Consider the following 27,331-nt stretch of genomic DNA (forward strand, 5'->3'; position numbering starts at 1 on the left):
ATCTACTCAGCTCTAGAACTTAATAAAACGCGTCGATTGCCGCCCTAGCCATCTCAATCGGTTCATTTGTTCGTGAGATAATGCGGGAGAAAGAAATACCAAAAAACGGTTTTTTGCGAATGACCTTGACGATCAAAATCGGTTCATCCGTTCGAAAGGTACAGGTATTTACATACGTACGTACGTACGTACATACATACATAATACATTTATACATACACTGTAAAAAGAGCGGTGTTAAAAAAGGACTCATTTTAACTCCGCCCGGTGTTAAAATAAAATTACACCGGTGTAGGAGGAGTAATTCACCGGTATTAAAAATACCGGTGTTAAATCAGGGTAACCGGTGTAAAAGCGGAGTAAAATCGATGTAAAAGAGGGGTAATTGGTGTAAAAACGGAGTAATATCGGTGTAAAAGCAGGGTAACTGGTGTAAAAGCTGGGTAAACTGCGTCCGCTTGGAGTATTAACTTTAAAGATTATAAAACACAAAAAATGTCAGTTCTTTATGAAAATTAATGAAGAATATTATTTATCAACAAGTATAGTGATCGAGTAAGTACAAATATTCACAAATTAAAATATTTTAACACCGGTAAAGAATATCTACACCAGCGGCGGCGTTATTTTAACACCGGTCTAGAATATTTACACCGGCGGCTGCGTTATTTTCACACCGATATCGGTGTTGAAATTTAACACCGCAAATTTTATATTATGTATTTACATACATACATACATACATGGATACATACATTCGGACATCATCTTGAAATTAGTCAGAATAACATCCTAGAACCTCAAAATGTCGAGATCTGATAGAAATTCGGTTTTCGGAAATCGGACCGAAATCAATAACTTCCCGAATTTTTGAAAATTTACAATTTTCTTTGCGGGAAGTTAAAAATTTGCCCTGTAGTACTCTGTTTATCTTGTATGTAGAGGGATTAGTGAAAACCAAAGCTCTAAATAAGTGATCAAAGATTAAAAATTTCCGACAAAGTCATCAACGATTTTTCACGATAAAATCTGAGCATAAAACATTACATGGTTACTAAGTTTTTATACTCAATTTATTCTAATTTTATGTTCAACTTTTTTGTACTCAAAAAAGAGTGAAATCAGTCAAAAAACAGGTTTCATGGGTAGAAAAAAAATGCGCTAAGCATGCATCTACCGTAGTAAAAATTTTTTAAACCAAAATCACTACCAAGTAACTTAACGGCACATAAAACTGTTGATAAATTTTATTTCAATTTGAGTCAGCAGTTGATATTTGTTGATTTCTTGTTCAATAAAATGTAATAAAAATTTTTTCTGTGTCTCTTAGGTATAATTTCTAAATAATATAAGAAAAAGATAACATTTTTTAATAATGCAGATAAACTTGGCGAGTCAATATCAGCTGAATTAAGTCATAAATAAATATAACACTGACTTGCCAAGTTAATTCATATTATTTAAAAATGTTTTTATTTTTTGTATATTTGATAAAAATTATACCCATGAGGGACAGATGAAACGTAGAACTTTTCATCAAAGCTTACTAAACAAGAAATCAAGAAATATCAGTTCTCGACTTAAATTGAATAAAACTTTATCAACATTATTATGTGCTGCTAAAATACTTAGTAATTATTTTGATTTCAAAAGTTTTAAAGTAATAATCTGGTCACTCGCGCCGTTTTTCATGCCTATTTTGAGGGGCCTATTTTTTTGAGAATGCAAAAATGAAAAGTTTTGAATTTTTAATGTTTTTATTTAAGGTAAAAGTGAAATTTTTTTGGAGGAAATTGAATAATGCTTTATTATTATTATGATCACTTGAAGTAGGCAAGTCCATTTTATATAGTGGAAACCTAAACATGCAAACCTCTCAATAAGACAATTTATAGATAAATTGAGAAAAATATAGATAGCCCGAACTGGGAATCGAACCCAGACCAATTCGGTAACGCGCCGAGTGCTCTACCAGTTGAGCTATCCGGCCCTATACTATATTCCGTTCAATTTGATCTATAACTTATTGAGCCACACCGTCCTTCTTACGGTAATACACCATTTTATGCCCCCCCCCCCCCCAAGCGCGTTGATGGGCCGGGTGATTTTGATTCTTGTGGACATCTAAAATCATAAGTTTTTTATTAGTCAATCTATAGATATGTCATTCTGATCGTAGTAACGATTATGAAATTTTATCATTTTGTTATTTTTCGATAAAATTTTATAATTGTAGTTCCGACTAGAATGACATATCTATACATTAACTAATAAGGAATTTTTGATTTCAGATGTCGTCAAAAGTCAAAATTACCCGGGTCATCTGCTCGCTTTTTTTTTTAAGGTGCCAGCTTCAAGTGATAATGATAATAATAAAACAATATTTAATTTCTTAAAACAAATTTTTTTTTGTTACCTTAAGATGTAAATAATAACATGTTGAAACTTCAAAACTTTTCAATTCTTCTTTCTCAAAAGATAGGCCCCTAAAAATAGGAATGAAAACGGCGCGAGTTACCATACGGCTACCGGCTACCTTAACTACGATAGATGCATACTTAGCGCACCTTTTACCAACGGAATTTTTTTTTTCTGCTGATATTATTAACTGTTGCTGAATATTCAATAATTAAAAGAAAAGAAAACTTGATTTACGTACTTTTGTTATAGGAAAATTTAAAAATTGTTTAGATTGATAATCGGATTGAAATTAAGGCTTCTAGCATTAAGAGAATTTTATATAAATATGCATCTAATACGTATATTCCCCATATTACGGCAAAGGGTGGAATACTTCAAATATATAGTACTTTTCTGCTTAACATAATTATATTAATTACTTTAAAATGTTACCGTACGATAGACGTTGTGGCTCAATGGATATGGATAAATTGAACGAAAAATGGCATAGGCTTGGATAGCTTAACTGGAAGAGCACTCGGGGTGTGACCGACATGGTTTGGGTTCGATTCCCAGTTCGAACTGTCCATGTTTTTTTCAATTCATTCATAGACTTTTCGTTGAGGAGGTTCCGTCTTTATCCTTCCCAATCTTCTCCTATCCTTATTCTCCTTGCCCATAACACGGAAAGTGTGGAACGCTTCACGTACATAGTCCCGTATGTGTGTGTAAACAAACTCATATACTTTCCTGCTTAACAGCATTATTTGTATTGTTGAGATAGATATATACGTGTATATTAGGGTGCGTCATTTCGGAGCAGCATTTTTTTTTAAGTCGACAATTTTAATCTCTACAAAATTATTATCAATAAAGTTATTTCAAATTCCGCATTGTTTTCTAGTTATTTCCATTTTTATGTTGAGCTCTTGAAATCGATCAGAACCATTTTTTTAAGAGCTTGAAATTAAAATGAAAATAACTAGAAAAAAATGCGGAATTTTAAAAAATTTTATGAATAATAATTTGTAGATAATAAAAATGTCAACAAAAAAATTTTTATAACATTTTTTGATAAGACTAATAGTTTAACCGGAAAAGTAAAAAGATCTCGAACTTTACTTCGAGCTCTTATCATTTTTTAAGAAAATGAATTTATCAAAAAATGATAAGAGGCCTTTTTTGTAGAGCGTTCAATTTCCTACTGGACTATGTATTAGTCTATTTGATCCATCAATTTGTTAAAAAGTTAAAGATACTTACAGCTAACAAAAAAAAATTTCCTGTGTTATTTAAATGGGAAAATTGAATTTTTCAATGAGCTAGGTCTGTAATCGACATGGAATTTTTTTTCTTCCGTGGAAATTTTTTTTTTGTGTAGAACTATGATTTTTTCCACATGCACTTAAAGAAAAAAAAAGGTTGCTCCGAAATGACGCACCCTACTGTATGTACGCTTACGCAAAAAATTAATGGAACAGAAAAATTTTATAAATTTTTTAGTGATTTTTGGAAGGTTGTAACGTGATAGAAAATGATCGTACCGAGATTTAAAAAAAGCATTTTATAGCTCAAAATCTTCAGTTTCGGTGCTTTTTTTTCAAAATTTTTTAAGATCTCCAGTTATTCCAGCTCCAGTCACCATTTAAGTATAGTGGAAACCTAAACATGCAAACATGCAAATAATCTTCTCAATAAGACAATTTATAGATAAATTGAGAAAAATATAGATAGCCCGAACTGGGAATCGAACCCAGACCAATTCGGTATCGCGCCGAGTGCTCTACCAGTTGAGCTATCCGGCACTATACTATATTCCATTCAATTTCATCTATAACTTATTGAGCCACACAATTTTTTTCAAAATTTTTTAAGAGCTCCAGTTATCGCGCAAACGAGAAATACCGCGAAACAAAAAATTGTAAAATTTTTTTTTTTTTCTGAAGAGCCCACGGACCGCGGAAAAATTCTTTCAACTAAACGAATGCATAGCTCGGTTAGCAAATTTATTCAGCTTCAATTTGGCTTTTTTCTAACCTCGTAGGACGATTTGTCGCTGAGATATCAGCGTTCAAATAAAAATGATCCTTTTGGCTTTGATCTTTGATATTTCAAGTACCAATGATCGCACAGTAAGTTGAAGGGTGGCGTTGAAAACTTGATTAAATTCCCTACAAGACCCTCTCATGATTTTTTGAAAGAAAAAATTTTTTTATATTTTTAACATCCATTAAAAGTAAGTACAAAAAAATGACTTTTTTTGGTTTTTTAGTAAATCAACCGCTACTTTGCAAATATCGATAGAAAAAAGTAATCTTGCCAGAAACTATTTTAGTTTAATGTACCTTCAAGAACCCTGTAAATTTTCGAATTGATCTATTGAACCGTTTTTTGGGAATCATCGTTCAAAGTTTTGCTAAACAATTAAAGGAGCAAGTTTTGTTCCTTTAATTGTGTAATCATAATCGAAATGAAAAATTTTTTTTTTTTTCGACTTTTCTCAAATTTTTGCGTTGGTGACTCAGCAAATGCAAGGAAATGACAAAAAAAATAAAAAATTTCCAAAAAATGTCAAAAAAAAAATTTAGAACACAAAAAAAAAGTTTCAATTTTTTTTTTCTTCGATTTTTTTTTTGACATTTTTTGGAAATTTTTTATTTTTTTTGTCATTTCCTTGCATTTGCTGAGTCACCAACGCAAAAATTTGAGAAAAGTCGAAAAAAAAAAATTTTTTCATTTTGATTATGATTACACAATTAAAGGAACAAAACTTGCTCCTTTAATTGTTTAGCTAAACTTTGATCGATGATTCCCAAAAAACGGTCCGATGGATCAATTTTAAAATTTACAGGGGTCTTGGGGGTACATTTAGCTAAAAAAAGTCCCTGGCAACATTATTTTTTTTCTCGATATCTGCAGAGTAGCGGTTGATTTACTAAAAAACCCAAAAAAGTCATTTTTTTGTACTTGCTTCTAATGGATGTTAAAAATGAATAAAAATTTTTTCTCCAAAAAATGACGACAGGGTCTCGTAGGGAATTTATTCAAGTTTTTGTCGCCGCCCTTCAACTTTCTGTGCGATCATTGGTACCTGAAATATCGATGATTAAAGCCAAAAGGATCATTTTCTGTTTGAAGGCTGATATCTCTGCGACAAATCGTCCTACGAGGTTAAAAAAAAAACCAAATTAAAGCTGAATAAATTTGCTAAACGAACTATGCATTCGTTCAGTTGAAAGAATTTTTTCGCGGTCCGTAGGCTCTTCGGAAAAAAAAAAAAATTTAGAAATTTTTTGTCTCGCGGTATTTCTCATGTTTGCGCAATAACCGGAGCTTTTAAAAAATTTTGAAAAAAATGCACCAAAACTAGAGATTTCAAGCTATAAAATGCTTTTTTAAAAATCTCGATACGATCATTTTTCACCAAGTTACAGCCTTCCAAAAATCACTAAAAAATTTATTAAATTTTTCTGCTCCTTTAATTTTTTGCATTAGTGTATATATATACATATATACAACATTCTCTAAATGTTGGAGGTCTTATTTTTAACCAGAATATCGATGCAGACTATTTTCAAATTTTCCGATTTAAAAGCATTCAAATCTTACGATTTTGTTTTCAAATATCGAATATTCAGCTGAAATTAATGATATCAGCCAAAAAACAAATTTCGTCTGTAATAAAAGGGCAACAAACATGCATATAGATGTACGTATACGTATATATACATTTTCGTTTTTTGTTTATAGCATGTGGTGGTAGTTATTTATCTGAAGCTGGGACAATATCATCACCATCATATCCAGATAGTTATCCGTTGAATGCTGAATGCGTTTGGGAACTCAATACATCACCGGGAAATCGAATAAGTCTAACGTTTTCTGACTTTGATATTGAATCAAGTCCAAGCTGTAATCGCGATTATTTAGAAATACGTGAAGATTCCGCAGTGGGTCAATTGATTGGAGCATATTGCGGTAATACAATTGATCCGATAGCATCCAACGCAAGATTATGGCTAAAATTTCGAAGTGATAACAGTGGTACGGGTAAAGGTTTTTTGGGTGAATATACATTTATTCATGGTAATGACATAACCGGCACTTTCGGTGCAATTGCTTCCCCCTTTTATCCACATGCATTCAAGCGAAGTGATGACGTCACCTGGAGAGTCACTGTACCTTTTGGATTAGCAGTACGAATTGAATTTGATGATTTCCATCTCGAAAACGTTAATGAATGTTATTTTTCAAGCTTCACGGTAAATTTATTAACAGTCATTATTTACTGCTAACTTCCATAGAAAAATCTTGAAATTTGAATAAAAAAACATCATATTATTTATTTAAGATTTATGATGGTTATGATTCTGAAGCTCCAATTCTTAGTGAACCATGTACTAACAGTATACCTGATCCAGTTCAATCGTCAAGTAATGTTATATTTATTAAATTCAATGGTGATTATATGAGAGAAGGAAATTGGTTTTATCTCCATTGGTATCAAGTACCTCGAGAAAGTCTCATTGGAGGACATAAAACAAGTTGTAAAATTATTTTTAAATAATACATTTACTATTGAGACGTTCCATGCCTTGTCGACTACTTCGGAACCCGACCCCTTTTGAGTTGGCTAATAATTTATTCTCTTTTTCTACCCCATCAAGAACGGTTGTCATAATTTTGTCAAATTTTTTCGGAGATTACCGTTTTTTATTATATTATACTTTGATATTTTTCTGGAAATCATCAAACTGTTTGCGGTGTTTTTCGATTTCTACTTTTTTTTTCAATTGAAAAAAAAAAAAAGTGTGTGTGTCAGCTCCGACGCACGATGGGAGTTTACTCCTTCAGATTGACTGTCTAAATAGGCACAGAATTAAAGGCTTACTAGTCTAAGAAAAAAATTAATACCATATCAAATGGTAAATAACCGAATCAATGAATATACCTAAATAATGTGTTTTTATTCTATTTTAGTCTTTTCGAGAAGTTGAGTTCCTGCGAAAAATAGTTACAGGTCTTCTAAAAATTTAGTTGATAGCTTAAAAGATCCGGAATGGCGTCTAGAAAAAGTCATTTTTTGGATTTTTTTTGGAAAAATAAAATTGCAATTGTTATGAACGAAAAACCGTTAAAAAAATTAGCCGTCCAGGACTGGGCTCCTTATATGAAAATCGATTCTTAAGGAGTAAACTCCAAAAAAATCTTTTAACTAGCTTTCTTTTTCATAACACCATGCAAAAAGTTTTTGAGAGTCATCAGAGGACTTCCAAATTGAAAAAAAAAAAAAAAATAAGAAGAAAAGTTTTAAATGGTAATCAAAACAAAAATTTTATTTTTTTTTTTTTAAATTCTATTAAAAAATAGACGGACGTTCTCAATAGTTTTCTTGAATTTTTTTTTCAAAAACTATTAAAAAACGAACAAAATAAAAAAAAACAGTGTCGTTTGGACAAATAACGGGAATTCAAAAAGAATTCCTTTGACTTTCAGTGTTTTATGGTTGGAGAAAGTTTTTTTTCAATTCCCGTCATTTGACTAATAATATACCAAAAGATCACTAATTTTTCCATTTTCTTCGTTCTTGAATGCAGTTTTTCGAAAAAAATACAATAAAATTATTCAAAACATCCTTTTAATTTTGAACTTAATTTTTCGAAAAAAAATTAAATTTTTTCGATGATTACCATCTAAAGATTTTGTTTTCATTTTTTTTTTAATTATAATGTTCTCTGATCACTTTCAGAATTTCTTAGCAAGGTGGTATGAGAAATAAGGCTACTTAAAAAAGAAATTTCTTTCAATTGGAAAAAAAAAAGATAAAAATCGAAAAAACACCACTTCGAAGAAATTTGAAAATTTTCCGAGAAAATGTCAAAGCTTGATCTATTAAAAAGAAATAAAAAATAAAAAATGGTAATCATCGAGAAATTTTCGATTTTTTCAAGAAATCTAAGAAAAAAAACAATGATGATAGGTTGCAATAATTTTTTCGTGTGCTTTTTTAGAAAATACATTTAAAAAAAAAAATATTTGAAACAAAAAAAAATTCCCAATCAGTCAAATTTTTAAAAAGTTATAGCTATGTAAAAGAAACAATTTGTTTCCAATTCATAACTTTTTTTCGGTCAGGTGAAGAAATTTGAAAAAATTATGAGAAGTGTTTTTGATGGGATAGAAAAAGAGAAAAAATGTTTAGCCAAATCCAAAGGGGCCGTGTGCAAAAATGGTCGATTTGGCATGGAACACCCCTATCATAAGCGATTATTTTTCTATAACGTTCTGTTAATAATTTTTCAGTATCAGAATGTAATGAAGAAATCTTTTTGAGTCCAACAAACACCAGTTATTATATAACTTCACCTGGTTTTCCAACAGGATATGAACCTAATCTCGAATGTAGTTGGATTATTTCTTCACCTCCTGGAACACACCTAATATTTTGGTTTTTAGATCTTGATCTTGAAGAATCTAACGGTTGTATAACTGATCATGTTGATATTTATTCAGGATATGTACGTTCATCAATACCACCACCAGACGCAAAACTTCATGGAAAATATTGTTTAAGTAACGAATCGAGTCTTCATGTTGAAACAACTAACACAATGACGGTTAAATTTATAAGTGATATATACATAAATAATACTGGTTTCAAAGGAGTCGTTTACGTTGGTCAGTTGGTATTGTTAAATAATTATTTATAACATTAATTATAACGGATAACAAAAAACATTTTCAATTAAATTATGACTGATTATATATATATATTTTAGATTGTGGTGGTGACTTAAGTGGCTCTAATGGAGAAATTGAATTTAATAATGTAATTAGACAACATTTAGTACGTTCATGGAGCTTTAACTGTGAATGGAATGTCAGTGTGAGACCTGGAAGAAAAATTGAAGTTAAATTAGTTAACATGTCAATTGATACAACGGATAATCATTGTAGCAATTATTATTTAATGGTAAGTAGATAATCACTAATGCTTTATTTTTGAACTTTATTCTAATACTTATAATTTAATGTTTTTTAAATCATTCGCTTTTATAAATGATATTCATTTCCATTCCAAATTGTTTGAAATGTGCAATCGTTTTTGACTCCATACCACTACTATAGTTTTCATAATGACCTGCATTGAAACTTAGAGTTTCAATGTCTAGAGCTAATTGAAATGGAACATTTTAAGTTTAATAATGCATGGAAAAATTCAACTGTTGATTTGGTTGGTGAGAATCACATATGATTATACTAAAGCTTACAAGAAACTAATGTGATTCTACCAGAGTTGAAATAAATTCAGAGTAGTATTTTATAGACTAAAAAAAAAAGTTAGAGCAGACGAGTCCACGTGTGTATAGGTACCTACTTGAATCGAAAGTGGGGACAGCAAACGCGTGGGTTAGAATATTCTATCCCAGGAAGAGAGTTGCACTTTTTTCTTATAGAAAAATGAAGATATGAATAAGCGCATGTACAAAACTTCCTCAAACAATATCAGAAGAAGATAGGACATTTCAATTCATGTGTTTGTTACCGTCGGCTTCGGCTCGGGTAGGCAACCAAACACATAGGAGTTTGAATGTTTTAATTTCTTTCCTAAGTATGTAATAAACTGTGGGCATCAATTACATAGTCTTTACGCTAGGAAAGAAACTGGAAATTGTCAAGTTGGTAAATTGCATTGATCTGAAATAGAATTCTTTCGATTAGATAAACAAGCATTAAAACTTATAGTACAGGTAATATAAAATAGTATATCGCGTGGCAAGGAATGGAACAAAACGATTTCATACGAGGGTGAAGTTGACTGTCCGAGCCTAAGGCGATATCGTATTTTTTTGTGTCACGCATTATTTGTCATTTCACCTTCAATGATACTGAGAATTTTTATGTCTGGAGCCTGTCAAAATAGACTTTTTTCTGACCAATAGTGCGGCAAAAAAATGCTTTAATTTAAACGTGCGAATTTGAGTAGTTTACGAAAGAAAACAGTGCCTTTCATTAATTTATTATTATTATTTTTTTAATAGCACTCTTCTTATTTTTGTAACTTTCCAAACATTGCAAATAGTTTGGTTAGTTATTAAAATGACATAAGCATTTAGAAGTTTACAGCAAAATACGACTCTGACAAGGATGAAATTAGGAACTAACTCAGGCAGCAGAAACTAATGAGTTTCTTCCGTAGGTAAGGAACTCATTAGTTTTCACCCACCAAATCCTATTGACCTGAAATCGGCTTGTTTTGACTAGTAGAACAGCCATTGAAACTCAAGCTCCATGCAGGTGATAAGGAATTTATTTTCTTTTTGTTAATTGATAAAATATAGTTGAAAAATGGAGGTGGTCCAGAGTCTCCACTTCTTGGTGATGGAAAATATTGTGGCAACACTTTACCTGAAACTTTAATGACAACAGGAAACAAATTATACGTAAAAACAGTTGGCACTGGTACACATGTTAATTTCGCACTTGAATGGCGGTAAGTCTATTTTTCTAATATAATTTGTAGAATAGTAACTTATTGATATTTGATTATTGATAAACTTATGATTATTGATAATCATAAATTTCAGAGAAGTAGGATTAGATTGTGGTGGGGTCTTCAATTTAGAAAATAGGATGGAATTTTCCTCACCTAATTATCCTAATATACCACCGCCTTATTCAGAATGTTTCTGGACGTTTATGGCACCAGCTGGAACAAGACTTTCTATACACTTTATCGAACGTTTCGATCTTGCTAACAGTGCCGGGTAATATAACTAAATCAATCAATATGAAATAAGATTTTAGAATTTAAATTTTTATTTAAAAATCAATTATGCCTTTAGTTGTGAAAAAGAATTCCTCGAAATTAGAGATGGGGGTACCGATTCGTCAAAACTTTTAGGCAGATTTTGTTCAGATGTTGCGCCAAGTAGTTTAACGACGACCGGAAATGTTCTCTATGCTCATTTTTACACTGATTTAGCTGATCCTAAAAATGGTTTCAAAGCGACTGTCATTCCTGGCGGTAAAATTATAAATTATAGTAGTTAAATAAAAAGCATTTATGTAAATATATACATTTTTTTTAATATTTAGAATTTTGCGGTGGTATTATACGAGGGAAAGATGGTATTATTTCATCTCCAAACTATCCAGCAATGTATCCCAAAGATCAAGAATGTGCTTGGTGGTTAATTGGCCCAGATGACCATTCCTTAACAATCCAATTTCGTGACATTCATCTTCCTGGTTTAAGACGTTGTGAAAATACTGATCATGTTTTTATTGGTGAAAAAGTTCCTCATAATGAAACTGGTAAACAAAATTCGTACTTTAATTTTGCGATTATAAAATATGATTTAAACTAATTGAAAAAACTTTAAATAAAATAATATTGAATACTATCAAATCGCATGAATACCACTTCTCATATACGTTCAGCATTACGAATCATTTCAAATCATATTTTCCAAACAAGACACTATGTATTGGGTTTGTAAACTAGAAATAATTAATCTTTTAAATATTTATTTATGTTTTAATAGTTATTCCTATAACTACTGTATGTGGAAGTATCAAGCCTTTACCTATTGTAACATCGTCCAATGAAGCTTTTATAACATTCATTAGTGATCGAAGAAGTTACATAAACTATCGAGGATTTAGTTTAAACTTCACAGCTAGTAAAAGCAGTATGTTATTTTACAATAATATAAAAAAAATGTGTATTGTGTGGCATGGAATGAAATAAAACGATTTCAGACGATGGTTATTTCGACCATCCGAGGCTTAGGTCAGGGGTGCTATTGTACATGCTGAAATTGTATTTCGTCCCGTACAACACGATATATTTTATTATAACTACTGGCATTTAAATGTAGAGTTTGAATATCTAGCCAATCAAAATGAGATAATTGAAGACCAATAACACGTGTATAAATTTAACCCTGTAGCGTTTGGGAGCCTCGAGATGTATTGGTAAGAATCACGTGGAAAAAGCGTGATCCAAAAGTAACGTGGATTTGTATGTGTGCTACGTAAAAATAGTAATATTACTGTTTGCACCTTTTCATTCGTTTCAATCCTACTTCGTGTACAGTAAGAGTGCCATAGTTAGGATTGTTTACATGGCTAAGTCTAATATTGAAAGGAAAAATTTATTTTTTTTATCATGTGCCCCTGCCGCCGGTACTCCGCACTCACTCTCGTTCCACGACGGTCAGTGTGAACATGGAGTGATGTTTCAAGGTCAAGCTCTAAAAGGTTAACTACTCATTTGGCTGAATTGAATAATTTATGATTATTTCGAAGTCTATGATAAGCATATGGGATTTTGACAAGACTTAAATCGAGTCGGATACTAGATATTCTTTGCCCTCAGAAAAAAATGATAACTTTCAACTCGATCAATCCCAGTGGTTTGAAATTGACTTGTTTTGACTGGCTAAATATGCATTGAAACTGGTTATTTCGATACAAGTGATGTGTAAAATGTATAAATGTTTTTAATATATTATTATTTGAGGTGTGCAAATAATTTGAATTGGAAAAAAAAAATGCAACATTTGTATCGAATCAAATATTAATATTCGTATGATTTTAAATTATCCGTAAATTATGATACATAATTTTGTATAATTTATCACATGTGAGATGAAAATTTGAAAACCGAATATCCAAATTCGAAAACACAAATTAATTGAATTTGTGTTAGGATTTCAAATCGGATAGTAATATTTATTCCGATTTAAAAACTCTACTGTACTCACATCCTTATCATATTATCTTAAAAATTATTAGTAGATAATATTACTATGATCATAATAATAATTATTATCATTTACTCTTGGATATTGTTTTATACAGGTTGTGGTGGTTCTTTAACCGGTATGTCAGGAGAATTTAAATCACTTGGTTATCCAAATCCTACCACTCGTTCTAGGTGAGAAAAGGTTTCATTGTAACACTTTAATTAGAAGTAATAATTTACATACATAATATTGATTTAAGATATTGTGAATGGAAAATTACTGTACCAGAAGGTAATCAAGTACAAGTAGAAATTGATGACTTGGATACATCAGAAATTGAAACTGAGCGGTCGGGATTTTATTTAGCAGTAAATAAATATTTTCATACAATAACGTACATAAAAAGATTATTTCTAGTGACATTGTATTTAAATAATTATTTACAGTTTTACAATGATTTTCAATCAAAGTCAAAGATTTCAATCATTCGGACGCAAGAGCATTCAAATAAATTTAGCAGTTCTACAAATTTGATGCTGATCTCGTTTTGGTCAAGCAGTGGCCACAGAGGTCTCAAAGCTCATTACATTGCTGCAGGAACAGCTCGTAATTTCATTCTATTTCATTAATAATATCATTTAAATAAAGAATAAGAATATTTTAAGATAATAAAAAATGTTCTTTGATTGTTTTTTAGCTTGTGGTGGAAGTATTAATAATTATCGCGGTCTTTTGTTCGCTCCAACAACTTCACCTTTCAATCACTCCACTTTTTATTGCCAATGGTCTCTGAAAGCCCCAATGTTTTTAATGCCAGAAGAAAATTCGGAACCCGACGTAACATTAACTGTAGTGGTAAAAGGATTAATCGGTCGATATAACAGACAGACTCGTTCGTGTATTTATCTAATGAAATATATTATGGTTACAGGTAAAAATATATAATTAATAATAGTCTTTATTATTAATTAAGACCCGGTAGGAGATCGACCTTCGCCCATCAGATAACTCGATGAGACATAATTTTTATCAAATATTATTTATTAAAAAACATGCCTATGATAACTTGCCGATCGAAAAGTGTTCATAGCTATGTTTAATTGAATTAATTTTAATCGATTTTCTTTTATCACTTCCACTCTTTTGATAACCGAGTGAATTTCATGTCAACTGGTAGTGTTTAACACAGAGAATATGCCTAGGTAGGCTTGCCTACTTATTCTGTGCATGGCTACCTGACAAGCAGATGTAAACAGGTAAGTCAATGTAGGGAACTACACCGAGCTGAAAATTAATCAGAATTGATATCAAAAGTGAGATATGTTAATTACAAAACCAATCGTATAGGCTTGCCTGCAAAAAATCGTACATGAAATATTATTGCCAAGCTATAAAATCTTAGAATTGGAGCTATTTGATAGGTGTGAGAGAAAAAGTAGAGCGTCTGAGGTTCATGTGATAGAACAAGACACAACATAGCAGCTGCACGCTACCTGACAATTAAACATGTGAGTGACAGAGACAGCATTTATTAACAGTCGACAGTAATTTTGAACTCTAATTTATAATTACTCTAATTTCGATCACAATTTTTGTATTATTTCATATTATAGATGGGGCATTTCACGCCAAATCGACCACTTTTAAACCCGACCACTTTAGATTTAGCTGAAAATTTTTTCACTTTCTCTACCCCATCAAAAACGTTTCCCATAATTTTTTCAAATTTTTTCACCAAACCGAAAAAAAGTTACAAATTTTTGAAAAACATGGCTTTTATTATTTTAAATGTCTATAACTTTTTCAAAATTCGACTGATTGGGACGTTTTTTCTGTAAATTTTAGTTTTTACATAAAACTTTGACATCTTCTGCAGATCCTTAAATTTATTCAGAGTGATGTTTTTTCAATTTATATTTTTTTTTTTTTCAATTGAAAAAACAAATTTTTTTTAAACTAGCCTTATTTTTCATAACACCATGCTTCAAATTTTTTAGAGTGCTCAGAGAACTTTTAAATTTGGAAAAAAAAACTAACAACAATAAATTTAAATGGTAATCATCGAAATAATTAAAATTTTGTTCGAAACATTAAGTTAAAAAATAGAAGGACCTTCTGAATCATTTTTTTTTTGAAGACTACATTCAAAAACAAAGAAAATAAAAAAAAAGTCCTTTAACCATAAAAGAATGAGTGTAGACCAAATTTTTTGTTTAATTCCCATTTCAATTGGAAAAAAAAATATATACCGACAAAACATCACTCTGAAAAAATTTGAGAATCTGCAGAAAGTTTTATCTAAAAAAAAAATCAAAAATCAATAATGGTAAGCATCGAAAAATTTTTGCTTATTTCTAAAAATTCACAAAAAAACAATAAAGATACATTGCAATAATTTTTTTGATTTTTTTTTCGAAAAGTTCATTTAAAAACAAAAATTTACATAAAGAAGGCCATTCGACAGCCAAAATGAAAGGTAGATTTTCCTATTAATCTATATAAAAAGTTTCATACATACATATCTTGTAATTCATGTTAGTGCATAGTCATGATATAAAATTAGGATCGTTTTCTAAGAGTGAGGGTAAAAAAAGACAACGACGATTTTCGATAGAGAACATCAGATAGTTAATTTGACATACATTATATAGGTAATGTACCAAACGAACCTTCACACAAACAAAGTATAGAAAATTTAATTAGTTTGAGATCATAATTGTAATCGATATTACGATGACAAGACCAGTTATAATTATAGGACGTACAGGTACGTTTGAAACATCATTAGTGATAAAAGAAATGCTTTTAAAATATAAAATAGCAGGGAATTTTACAGGTTATTTTCTTTAAAATAAAATACAACTGACGAAATTGGATTATAATGAGAAATGCTCAACTTATGTGAAATGAAAACCATATTTCCAACATTTTTTGATTTCATTAAAAATTTCAAGTCTATCAAATTATTGGAAGAAAAAGTTAAAACATAAAGCTTAAGGTCATAAATTAAAGATTATTAGACAAACTTTCAGATACTTTTTCGGAAATTGTCTATGAATATTAGTTTTGAAGTTATATAAACTTTAGCAGTGATTAAAATTTATTTTTACGAAAAATCATGAAAATTTGAAACAGCCATAATTTCAAAACTATTTGAACGATTCAGCCCATCCTTAAACTTGATCAAGGTAATCGCCTATAGAATAAGTGTAAAAAATTTCACTAAGATCCGAAAAGATTTGTGCGTATATATATATATACGCATGCATATATAAATTTTTTAACGAATGGTATTTTTGAACTCTACTCAAATAATTATAATAGTTTATGACGAAATTCCTTGAAAAATCGACCATGAGGACAAATACAATAGATAGATTTTTAAAAAAATCTACCTAAAAAACGTCCCAATCAGTCGAATTTTGAAAAAGTTATAGATATTTAAAATAAAAAGAGCCATTTTTTCCAAAAATTTATAACTTTTTTTTGGTCGGGTAAAAAAATTTGAAAAAATTTTAGGAAACGGTTTTGATGGGGTAGAGAAAGTGAGATAATTTTCATCCATATCTAAAGGAGTCGGGTTCAAAAGTGGTCGATTTAGCGTGAAATGCCCCATATATAATATGAAATAATTCAAAAATTGTGATCGAAATTAGAGTTATAATAAATTATAGTTCAAAATTTCTGTCAACTGTTCATAAATGCTGTCTTTGTCACTCACATGTTTAATGGTCAGGTAGCGTGCAGCTGCTATGTTGTGTCTTGTTCTATCACACGGACCTCAGACGCTCTACTTTCTCTCTCGCACCTATCAAATAGCTCCAATTCTACAACTTTATAGCTCGGCAATTATATTTTATGCTCGATTTTTTGCAGGCAAGCCTATACGATTGGTTTTGTAAGTAAAATATCTTACTTATGATATTAATTTCGATTGGTTATCAGATCGGTGAACTTATCTATATTGACTTACCTGTTCACATCTGCTTGCCAGGTAGCCATGCACAGAAATAAATAGGCAAGCCTACCTAGGCATATTTTCTGTGTTAAACACTATCAGTTGACATGAAATTCACTCGGTTATCAAAAGAGTGAAAGTGATGAAAGGAAATCGATTAAAATTAATTCAATTACGAATAGCTATGAACACTTTTCGATCGGCAAGTTATCATAGGCATGTTTTTTAATAAATTATATTTGATAAAAATTATGTCTCATCGAGTTATCTGATGGGTGACGGTCGATCTCCCATGGTCTCCTCTCCTATAAGTTTGATATCTCGATTTTACAATAATTCAAATTTATTGTTTTTACCTATTAGGTCCTGATGAGCTAACAGGAATAGTATGTGGTAATGTATCACAAGAGCCATATGTTATAAGAAGCCCCTCACCATACAATTACATTAAGGTAATGAAAGTTGTAACGTAAAAATTTAAGTCGAGACTAGAATTCATTAATGTAACGGGACCGAAATCCACCTCCGTTTTACCGGAAGCTGTTTCCGCGACCTTTTGGGAATACATATGCGGCTAGGTCATCCCCATCTTACGACCCAAACGACACTCTTAGCCGAAAAATATAATCAAGTGACGATTAAGGTAGACATTAACCGGAGGTATCATCAAAAATCCTCATTGCGCGAGGTATCTAACCACAGCCACCGCGAGTCCTTCCTCTGTGCGCCAAACACCATGACCATCTCAGGAAATAAAGATACTCTGATCGAAGTGGGCTTGGAAAAGCCACCCATGGTACCAGACTCCCAGCGCTGGTGAACATGGTTGCTTATGGAAGTGGTGGGGCGCAACTTTTGCCCAAACTCTATGTAAAGGGCTTCCTTCACTTGTTTTTTTTCAGTTCCTAACAAGCTATTATTCGCTTGTTCATTTCCTGATAGATTTTCTACTTTCTGAGCCTTTAGGCGCTCTGATTATTCAAGTCAAGTCAAAGTTTAGAGCAGCTTTGGGAAGTCCATGCTAGACAACGTAAATCTTACAAATCTTGAAACCTACGATCTATGTCCTTTAGAAATGAACAAAATGTACGGCGATAGTGGCTCTTTCCGTTACTCTCAGTATGCTAGGTTATAGAAAGAGAGTTGAGGTAAGTCCAGATTGAAAGAAGCTTTGTAATCTAAACAGTAAAAATGAATAAAATCAAGGGTAGGTAAATAGACGTGATTTAAATAATCGGACATGACTTCCCGGGTCCCAATATCTAGCCTCATCGAACCCAAGTAAGCCTCAATCCAGCCTTAGTGAGTAAAAAAAGCATTTTGAGCCTCAAATGATGTTCAAAAAGCATCAATGTGCCTCAAATAATGCTCAAAGAGCCTAAAATAATACTAATCGAATTTAAATTACATACTCGAGTAGTAGGTTCATTTGAGGCTCATCGAGGCTTCTTGAGGATCTTTCAGAATCATTTAAGGCTCATTGAGGCTTTTTTAACATCATTTGAGGCTCAAAATGCTTCCTTTGGTCAGTGAGACTGAATTGAGGCTTACTTGGGTTCGATGAGGCTAGATTGAAGCTAAATATTTTGACCCGGATTAGAGACATTAGTAGAGTGTCTATCAGACACCCAATGAGAGCATAAATATCTGATTATTATTGAAAAGATGCCACTCAGATAATACACGTGCCTTATGAAAGAAAATACTATAAGAAAAATAAATTAACAAATTGTGCAGTAACAATATCAATGAATAATAAAAAATTATTATTTAAATGTCGAGAACTCCAGAGTCCAAGATCAGCAACTGGAGCTTCGTGCTTCGTCTTGGAAGTCGCTATCCATATCACCCGGTATTGGCTTGTGACTTCGTCAGGGCAAATGGCAGACTAGCTACCACTTATTAGCAACTACCACTTATTAGCAGCTCTGAAACTCAACTGACTACTTCACCATCTCACAACACATTAATTTACTCCATTCTCCCACTCTCATCCTTTTGCGAGCTCCTTATACTTGCACCCTTGCATTCTACATTCTTTATCATTCGTACAATTACACACATAAGACGAACTCTCGTAAACCTTCCCGTGGTGCCACTTTCCGTGAAACCCGAAGTCATTATTAAATTTGACTTCTTCGAGGGTAGCAAACGAGGCCACCCGTAAATTCGTAACCGTATCTTATACTTACTCAAAACTTCAGCTTGAGGAGGCAACGATAGCTCAGTCGTTCTTCCCCGGCCACCACGTCACCCAAAGTACTAGGTCCTAGGTCCAAGTGTAATCACCAGCCGAGAGGATCGTTGCCGTGACCATTAATCGTGACTTAGCTAGACTGCCCATATACGACTGATCTTACTTACACACACCACTCAAACGTACTCCAAAACGTATAAACTCGGACCGATATCATACTCGTACCTCGAACAACTTCATTGTAACGAGGTGGAATGCTCCCACATTACATTTTAAATTTAATTTCGACTCGTGCCAAAAGATCCGCCCTCCTTCTTCAACTACTGTCAATACTGAAGAAAATGCAGGCGTTGATGCGCCGGGTTCGCTACGGTCGAGTCCCGACATTTGGTTTCAGGGGTTGGTCAACCTGAGTGGAGAGCTACGAGGGCCAGAGACGACGAGTGGTCGGTCTCTTGGCTCGCAGCAACCGCCGTGGACGAACGTGCCTTACTACGGCTACCACTACCATCTTGGTTTTTCTACTACAACTATCATCTACTACTACTACTTCTACACGTGCTGATAGTTATACTCATAATGGGCCAAGAGCGTATAAGCCCACCTCAGGTGGAAGCTTATTCGTATTTAAGTTTATTCAAGTTTAATTAAGTTTATTTTAATTAATTACATCATTAATAATTACTGTGGAATGGACCTGGTCGATTTGGAAAGGCTTGGAATGGATTGGTGGACTTGGAAGGAACTGGTTAATGGTTTTGGTCTTGGAGGAAAAGGACCGGTGGAATGAAGGACTGGTTATGACTGGAGATTGTTGGAGTAAGTCGAGTCGTTTTGTTTTATTGTCGGGTTAACTATTTTATTTATAAAGTAATATAATTGATTAATTGAGAAGTCGTTATTTAGTAAAGTTATTCGAGTCAGTTTTGTTAATTGAGTCGAGTCAGTGTCATCAGTCATTTGGTTATTGTTTATATTTTATTAATTATTATTTGTAAAGCGGCTTCGTTTAAATAAATGCTATAGTATTTTATATGTCAATTTAATACGTTTAGTTAAATAATTAATAACAACCTTCCTGATAAGTTAGGTATAAGATCTCTCTCTTAATTTTAATACTGCGTGGTCCAGTACGGGGTTATCCTCGTCCTGAGATTACTGAGCATAGCTGGTCAGGTACGTAAAACGCCTTAAGTTTTATACACGTGTGGGCCCTTGTTTTATCAAGACCACAATTGAATTGATAAAATAAAGGGACCCATTACATTGGTACCCCACGTTGGGCGCCAATGTAATGGGTCCACTTATTTTATCAGCTAAATGTGGTCGTAATAAAATAAGGGCCCACACATGTGTAAAACTTAAAGTGTCTTACGTAATTCTCCAACTATGCTCAGTAATCTCAGGGCGAGGATAACTCCGTACACGACTACGCAGTATTAAAATTAAGAAAGAGATCTTATACTAAACTTATCAGGAAGGTTAACATGGTTAGATAATTAATTAATATATTTTAGTGAACTGATAACTATGGAATTTATTACGAACGAAGTCGCTTTACAAATAATTAATAAAATGAAGGTGAACAATAAATATTTAATATGACTGCTGAAACTGACTCGAATGACTCTAAATTTCATAACTGACTTGACTGATTTAATTAATAAATTTAACAACGACGTTACTGATACAATGACTCGATTGAATTAACTATGCCTTATATAAATTTACTGACAAATAATTTATAATAAGATAAACCGACAATTTATACGAACTCACTTCAACTTTACTTCAACTTCCTTCACCTCACCAACCGGTCCTCTTCTCAATCCCGAAACCTCTGGATCCTCCAGGAAATTACAAAATCCTCAATAAACGACCTCCAGGCCAATCCACAGCAATTGTCTTCTAATTAACTCCAAATAATAATTTAAATTTAACTTGATTTAATAAGCTTCCACGAACTGTGGGCTTGTATGCTCTTGGCCCTTAATGTAAATGAAAACGGCTAGCAGCACGTGTGTAGTAGTAGATGTTAGAGTAGTAATGATAGTGGTTTTTTTTTTTTTTTTTTTTATATGAGAGAGGTTAAAAAATCTTCTAAAGACACCAACGAAAGGGGAATTTGAAGATTTGATGGAGTTGGTAGTGTGGGATTTTCACCCACTAAAAATAATCCTCTCTCTTCTGTACTTCGCCGTGGGCAGAGGGAGGCCAGGCTGGAAACCGCTCACACATCACTTCAGTCTGGCCCCTGATGCGCAGCTAGGCGCTCGGTGTTTACTCCTGTTTCTTGGCCTTGAGCACGCTCTCGGCAAAGTCCATAATTGACTCCCATTTCTGCTCCGAGCTGATTATAAGCAGGATGATATTTTCGGGGTTTATCGTGCTTTCGATGTTATGTTCGGCTGCTTGTCTCTCGGCTGTCCATCATCCACAGTGGAAGAAGGTGTGGCACGCGTCGTCAACTGCCAGGGGGCAGTATTGACACATTGGGCTATGCGCTATTCCCATGCGGTGTAGATACTCGTTGAACAGGCCGTGCCCTGTTAGTAGCTGCATGAGATAGAAGTTGGTTTCGACGTGCTTGCAGTCGACCCATTCCTTCAGTTCCGGGATGAGTTTGGCTGTTCATTTGCCTCTGTCCGAGCTATTCCATCTGCTTGTCCATTCTTCAATTTTTCGTGCTCTTTCGAGCGCCCGACGTTTATCGTCAAGGTTTCCCACCTTGCACTGTTCGTGGATTCTTTTCCGCTCTTTTGCCATAAGGTCTATCAACACTGTTTTGGTTATAACCAGCGTCACTGCTTCCGATACTGTGCGGTACGCGCAGGCCACCCTGAGAGCTGTTTGCCTTTGTATTGAGGCCAGCTTTCACCTGTACTTCTCATGGACAAGTTGTTCTGCCCATATTTGCGCGCCATACAACATAATTGAGTGTACGGCGCTTAACAGCAACCGTCTCTTGGCGTATCGGGGTCCGGACAGGTTGAGCAGGAACTTTGATAGGTTTGCAACCACTTTGCTGGCCTTGTCAGCTGTTCTAGAAAGATGGTACCAAAAGGTTAGCTTCTCATCGAGCTGAAGGCCTAAGTAGCGGATCGACTGTTTTGCTTCGACTTCCGCGTCGCCGATTCTGACTGAGAACGGTTTCTTGAACCAGCGTTGACGGGTGAGGACAACCATCTCGGTTTTGTGGGCTGCTAGCTCAAGTCTGTGGCGTTTCAGCCAGTCGTGCAGCCGTTCAGCTAGAAGGTCGATCATAATAACAAATAGCTCAAGTTTAATATAAACAATATCATTATCGCTTTCAAGTATGCTTTAAAATTTTTTAATATGAAGATAATTTGTCTTGATGTGAAAGTAATTATTGGTATAGTCTCATGTAATCGCCGCTCGTTCCATATCGATCAAGTTAATATATCCATAAATCTATGTTATAATCATTTTTGAACTCACATGGTCCTGGTAACATAGCTGACATCTGCGAGCTTCATGGTTCCTTCTTCGTAGGCGTTAGTGAGACCGAGATTACCAATAAGGACTTCGCTTATCCTGGCCTTCCTGACTGGTATAAATGTCCCTCCACAGTAGTCAAAGTTCTAGGAGCCTGACATTGAGTTATCACCCGTTTTGGACCTTCTACAGCAAGCTTTACGCCTTATTTGAAGTGCTCACACCTTTGAAGTCTTACTACTCAGAGGCGACTTTAATGTTCACGTAGGAAATCTTGGGCCACTAGACTACCCACTTGTTGAGTCAACAACCTTGACTGAGTCTAGATCCTCTCGTGATCAATTAGTTAATAAATGGTGTCCAATCTTGCTTGACTTCATGCTCAACAATGGCTTTGTCATTCTTAATGGACGTTCACCTAGTAATACGCCTAGTGGCTTTACTTATGTCAATAAACTTGGCAATAGCATATCTGATCTTATCTAGGTCAACATTTTAGGCATTAACTTAATCAAAAAAATGTGGATAATACCCTTAGTTACCGATTCAAATCACCTTCCCGTGACCATTGAGCTATTTGCCCCGACTCTGTTCTCGCCTCCACAGCACTGTTCCATGTATTTGCAACAAATTTTGTGCTGAAATCTGGATTAAAGCACTATCAGCAAATAACAACTTGCCTTGTCTTTTCACCGCTTATTACTGCTGACTGCTCTGAATTCATTCCAGATCTTCTTTACTCGAGACCTTGCTTAGCAATTAATAAGAACGCCATTAACTCTCACATGACTAGAAACTTATCCTCGAAACCAACTGAGATAGTTGAGGTCGCAATCGACTCGTTTTATCAAGTTCTAAGGCTCTTTAAATTTTGAAATTGATTTACCCAGTCGTTTTTGAGAAATTTCCAAAAAACCAAAAAAAAAGTTTTTTTTTTAATTCTTTCGTTTTCGGTTTCTCTTGAACGAATGAACCGATTTTGATTTTTAAAATGGTATTTTATGCTTAGTCGATTGAATCAAACGTTCAAAAGATGTCAATCATCAAACTGTAATGTACGCTAAGTTAAAATTTAATTTTATTATGGCCTATTTATAATTTAGTAACAATTAAAGTTTTTTTTCTCTTATCTATACAATTTATCAACTCTTCATACCATACTAAAATAATTAAAATAATATCAACTGTTTGTATTTAAGGTACTAAATGGTACTCACGGTTCTACGATGAACTTTGAAATAGAATATTGGTGGCAACGATGTGGTGGAGTACTTTCAGGTCCTTCTTATACAATTGGAGCGCCGGCAGATATTCCGTACCCCAAAAGTTGTGCATGGCGAGTAGAGTTTCCTGATAATGGCGAAATTATTCGTATGTCTTTTAATCGATTCAATATCGGCAGCTGTGATAAAGGATATATTATTGTCAGGTGTTTATTATCAAACAATTAATTTAACTAAAAAAAAAAAAAAAACACAAAAAGATTATCCGTCGTTTTATTTCAAATAATTTCACTTTTTTAACTTTATCTTTATGGTAATATTACATTCAGGAATGGGGGATCAATGTCTCCAGAAGTAGGAAAATTTTGTGGCAACCTCAGCCCACCAAATATAACAAGTTCTACTCATAAGCTATGGATTGAATATTATGCTAAGGAAGCACCGAGTGATTTTGAATTTAATTTAGATGCTGATAGATATGGATGTGGAGGTGTATTGCGTGGATCAAATAGAGAAATATCTTCTCCAAAGTAATTAACATTAGATCGATTATATTTTATACTTCAATTAAAACTATTTTTTAAAGGAATATTTTCATCCAATAGTTTTCCGGGTCAGTATCCTAATAATGCTGAATGTACTTGGGAAATAATTGGAGAACCCGGTTATCATATCGGATTGTCTTTTATTGATAGATTTAATTTAGAAACAAGCTCATCTTGTTCTCATGATTTTGTTGAAGTATGTATAAATTGAACTACATACACTTATCTCAAAAATTAAAGGAACAAAAAAATTTTATAACTTTTTTAGTGTTTTTTGGAAGGCTGTATTTTCGTGAAGAATGATCGTATCAAAAAAGAAAAAAAGCAAATTGAAGCTTAAAATCTCTAGCTTAAAGATCTTCTAGGAAAATGATTTTTTTACCCACGGCTTGTGCGGAATGATAAGAAATAGCTCAAGACAAAATTTTTTTAAATTTACACAGTCATTTTAAGGGCAGCTTTAGAAACTTAAATAAATCCCCCACAAGCCTCATTTTTGATTTAACAAAAAAAGTTTTTTTATCCTTAATATCAATTTAAAAAATCTACAAAGAATGGACTTCTTATGGTTTTTTAGTTAATCAACCACTGCTTTAAGAATATTGATGAAAAGGGGGGTAATGTTGCCAGGTGATTTTACAGCTTAATGTACCCCTCAAAGCCGTGGACATTTTCGAATCGAGACGTTAAACCGTTCGTCTAGGCCGATTGCTCAAAGTTTTACAAAACGATAAAAAAAACAAGTTTTGTTCCTTAATTTGTCTAATCATTACCAAAATGAAAAAATTAATTTTTTTCGGATTTTCTTTCATTTTTGCGTTAGTTATTCAGTTAATGTAAGGTGGAGAAAAAAAAAATTCCGAAATACGAAAAAAAAAGTCGAAATATTCATGTTTTATCTCGTTTTTCGGAAATTTTTTTTCTTCAACTTACATTTAATGAATAACTAACGCAAAAATCAAAGAAAATCCGGAAGAAATTGATTTTTTCATTTTGGTAATGATTACACAAATTAAGGAACAAAACTTGTTCCTTAAATTGTTTCGTAAAACTTTCAACAATCGGCCTGGACAAGTACTTCAATGGATCGATTTGAAAATGTCCAGGTCTTTGAGGGGTACATTAAGCTGTAAAATCACCTGGCAACATGACCCCCCTTTCCATCAAAATTCTTAAAGCAGCGGTTGATTAACTCAAAAACCATAAGAAGTCCATTTTTTTTGTTGGTTTTTCAAATTAATGTAACGGATGAAAAAAAATTTTTTTTTTCTTTAAATCGTAAATGAGGCTTGTGGGGTATTTATTCAAATTCTAAAGCTGACCTCAAAATCACTGTGCAACCATTAGTTACTGAGATATCGATAATCACGGACAAAAAGATCCTTTTTTATTATAAGGCTGATATCTCAGCAGCAAATTGTCGTACAAAAAAAACAAAAAAAAACAAATTGTAGCTGAATAAAATTCCTAAACGAGCCAGGAATTGATTTTTCTGAAAAAAATTTTCCCTGCCCCAAAACCAAAAAATTTTTTAAAATTTTGTCTCGAGCTATTTCTTATGATTCTGCACAAACCGTGGCTCAAAAAATTATTTTGCTGGAAAATCTTCAAACTGGAGAATTCAAGCTTCACTTTGCTTTATTTTTAATACGATCATTTTTCACGAAAATACGGCCTTCCAAAAAACATTAAAAACTTTATAAAATTTTCTTGTTTTTTTAATTTTTTGGATAAGTGTATCATGAACTGACATATCCTATATTTATTAAGTTTTATTTTTATTTTTTATTAATTAGATTTATGATCAAGAAAATAATGATGATGATGGTTCATGGAAATCGTTAGGGAAAGTTTGTGGCAGAAATACCCCAACGCCATTTAATACAACTTCAAATCATATGAAAATTATATTTCGTTCAAATGAAGCAGTACAAGGAGATGGATTTCGTGCTATGTGGCATCGCAATTGTGGTGGTGTTTTTATTGCCTCAAGACGTCGCAAAATTATCGAATCACCCAAATATCCGAGCTATTACGATAAAGATCTTTATTGTAATTACACTATCATTGCTCCAGAAGGACAATCAGTGTTAGTAGAATTCAATGATTTTCAATTGGAAACAGGTAATTTATTTTCATTTACAAATTTTTGCATTTTTTCAACTCGCTGCGAATATTAGGTTTTGTAACACACTCTTGAAAGGCACGCCATTAAGCGTCTATTATCAGCAGCTATACATATTAGATATGATACATTGGGTAATAAATATACATAATAATTAAAATTCTGAAATCATCAGCTATACGAAAAATGTTCTTGAGTTGCAAATGCTACAGCTAGAGTGGAAAACATATCAAAGTTACTCATTGAGTCATCTTGCGTCAAAATTTGTCATCTTATACATTGATAAGCACTCTTTATTACCTGCTAAATTTCCACATAACAATCTTGTAGTTGTCTTGCCCAAGCCGGCACTCAAGCCCACTAGATGTCTATGTCTTTATATGAGTATGTATCTCGCTGCAGATACTGGACCAAACGTTTATATTGTGAGTTTTGCGTAAAACTTGTTGACAAACTCTGTGTTGTGTTATCCTTCAAGAATTGTACCAGTATATTGAACATATCTTGGGCAAGATGCATTGGTACAGTTTACTTGAGCATTTCATGCACTAGAAATTATCTGCAGATATTAACGCATGTTTTGGACTAGATCTGCTCAAGACCCCATACGAAGTTCGGAAACGGGCCCTTGGATGGCCCATCGCCGGGCGAAGTATGGTGATTAACGGCCAGT

At 33.0% G+C, this 27,331-nt stretch overlaps 1 protein-coding gene across 2 annotated transcripts in view; it reads left to right on the forward strand.

Annotated features, from left to right (window-relative positions):
* The window catches only part of LOC130675578 (cubilin-like), a 97,451-nt gene that overhangs the window by 40,021 nt on the left and 30,099 nt on the right, over positions 1–27,331 (forward strand). The window contains exons 19-36 of one of the 2 annotated variants that reach the window (XM_057481348.1): positions 6,151–6,662; positions 6,752–6,947; positions 8,704–9,078; positions 9,180–9,373; positions 10,743–10,894; positions 10,989–11,168; positions 11,247–11,428; positions 11,500–11,718; positions 11,949–12,095; positions 13,270–13,345; positions 13,414–13,522; positions 13,601–13,760; positions 13,852–14,085; positions 17,476–17,564; positions 23,965–24,194; positions 24,318–24,518; positions 24,594–24,729; positions 26,330–26,657. In XM_057481348.1, the coding sequence (XP_057337331.1) occupies positions 6,151–6,662; positions 6,752–6,947; positions 8,704–9,078; positions 9,180–9,373; positions 10,743–10,894; positions 10,989–11,168; positions 11,247–11,428; positions 11,500–11,718; positions 11,949–12,095; positions 13,270–13,345; positions 13,414–13,522; positions 13,601–13,760; positions 13,852–14,085; positions 17,476–17,564; positions 23,965–24,194; positions 24,318–24,518; positions 24,594–24,729; positions 26,330–26,657 (3,720 nt within the window). The remainder of the gene's footprint in view (positions 1–6,150; positions 6,663–6,751; positions 6,948–8,703; positions 9,079–9,179; positions 9,374–10,742; positions 10,895–10,988; positions 11,169–11,246; positions 11,429–11,499; positions 11,719–11,948; positions 12,096–13,269; positions 13,346–13,413; positions 13,523–13,600; positions 13,761–13,851; positions 14,086–17,475; positions 17,565–23,964; positions 24,195–24,317; positions 24,519–24,593; positions 24,730–26,329; positions 26,658–27,331) is intronic. The other variant, XM_057481349.1, reaches the window with a different exon arrangement.

The sequence above is a fragment of the Microplitis mediator genome, chromosome 10, assembly GCF_029852145.1.
Source record: "Microplitis mediator isolate UGA2020A chromosome 10, iyMicMedi2.1, whole genome shotgun sequence".
Taxonomy (NCBI): Eukaryota; Metazoa; Arthropoda; class Insecta; order Hymenoptera; family Braconidae; genus Microplitis; species Microplitis mediator.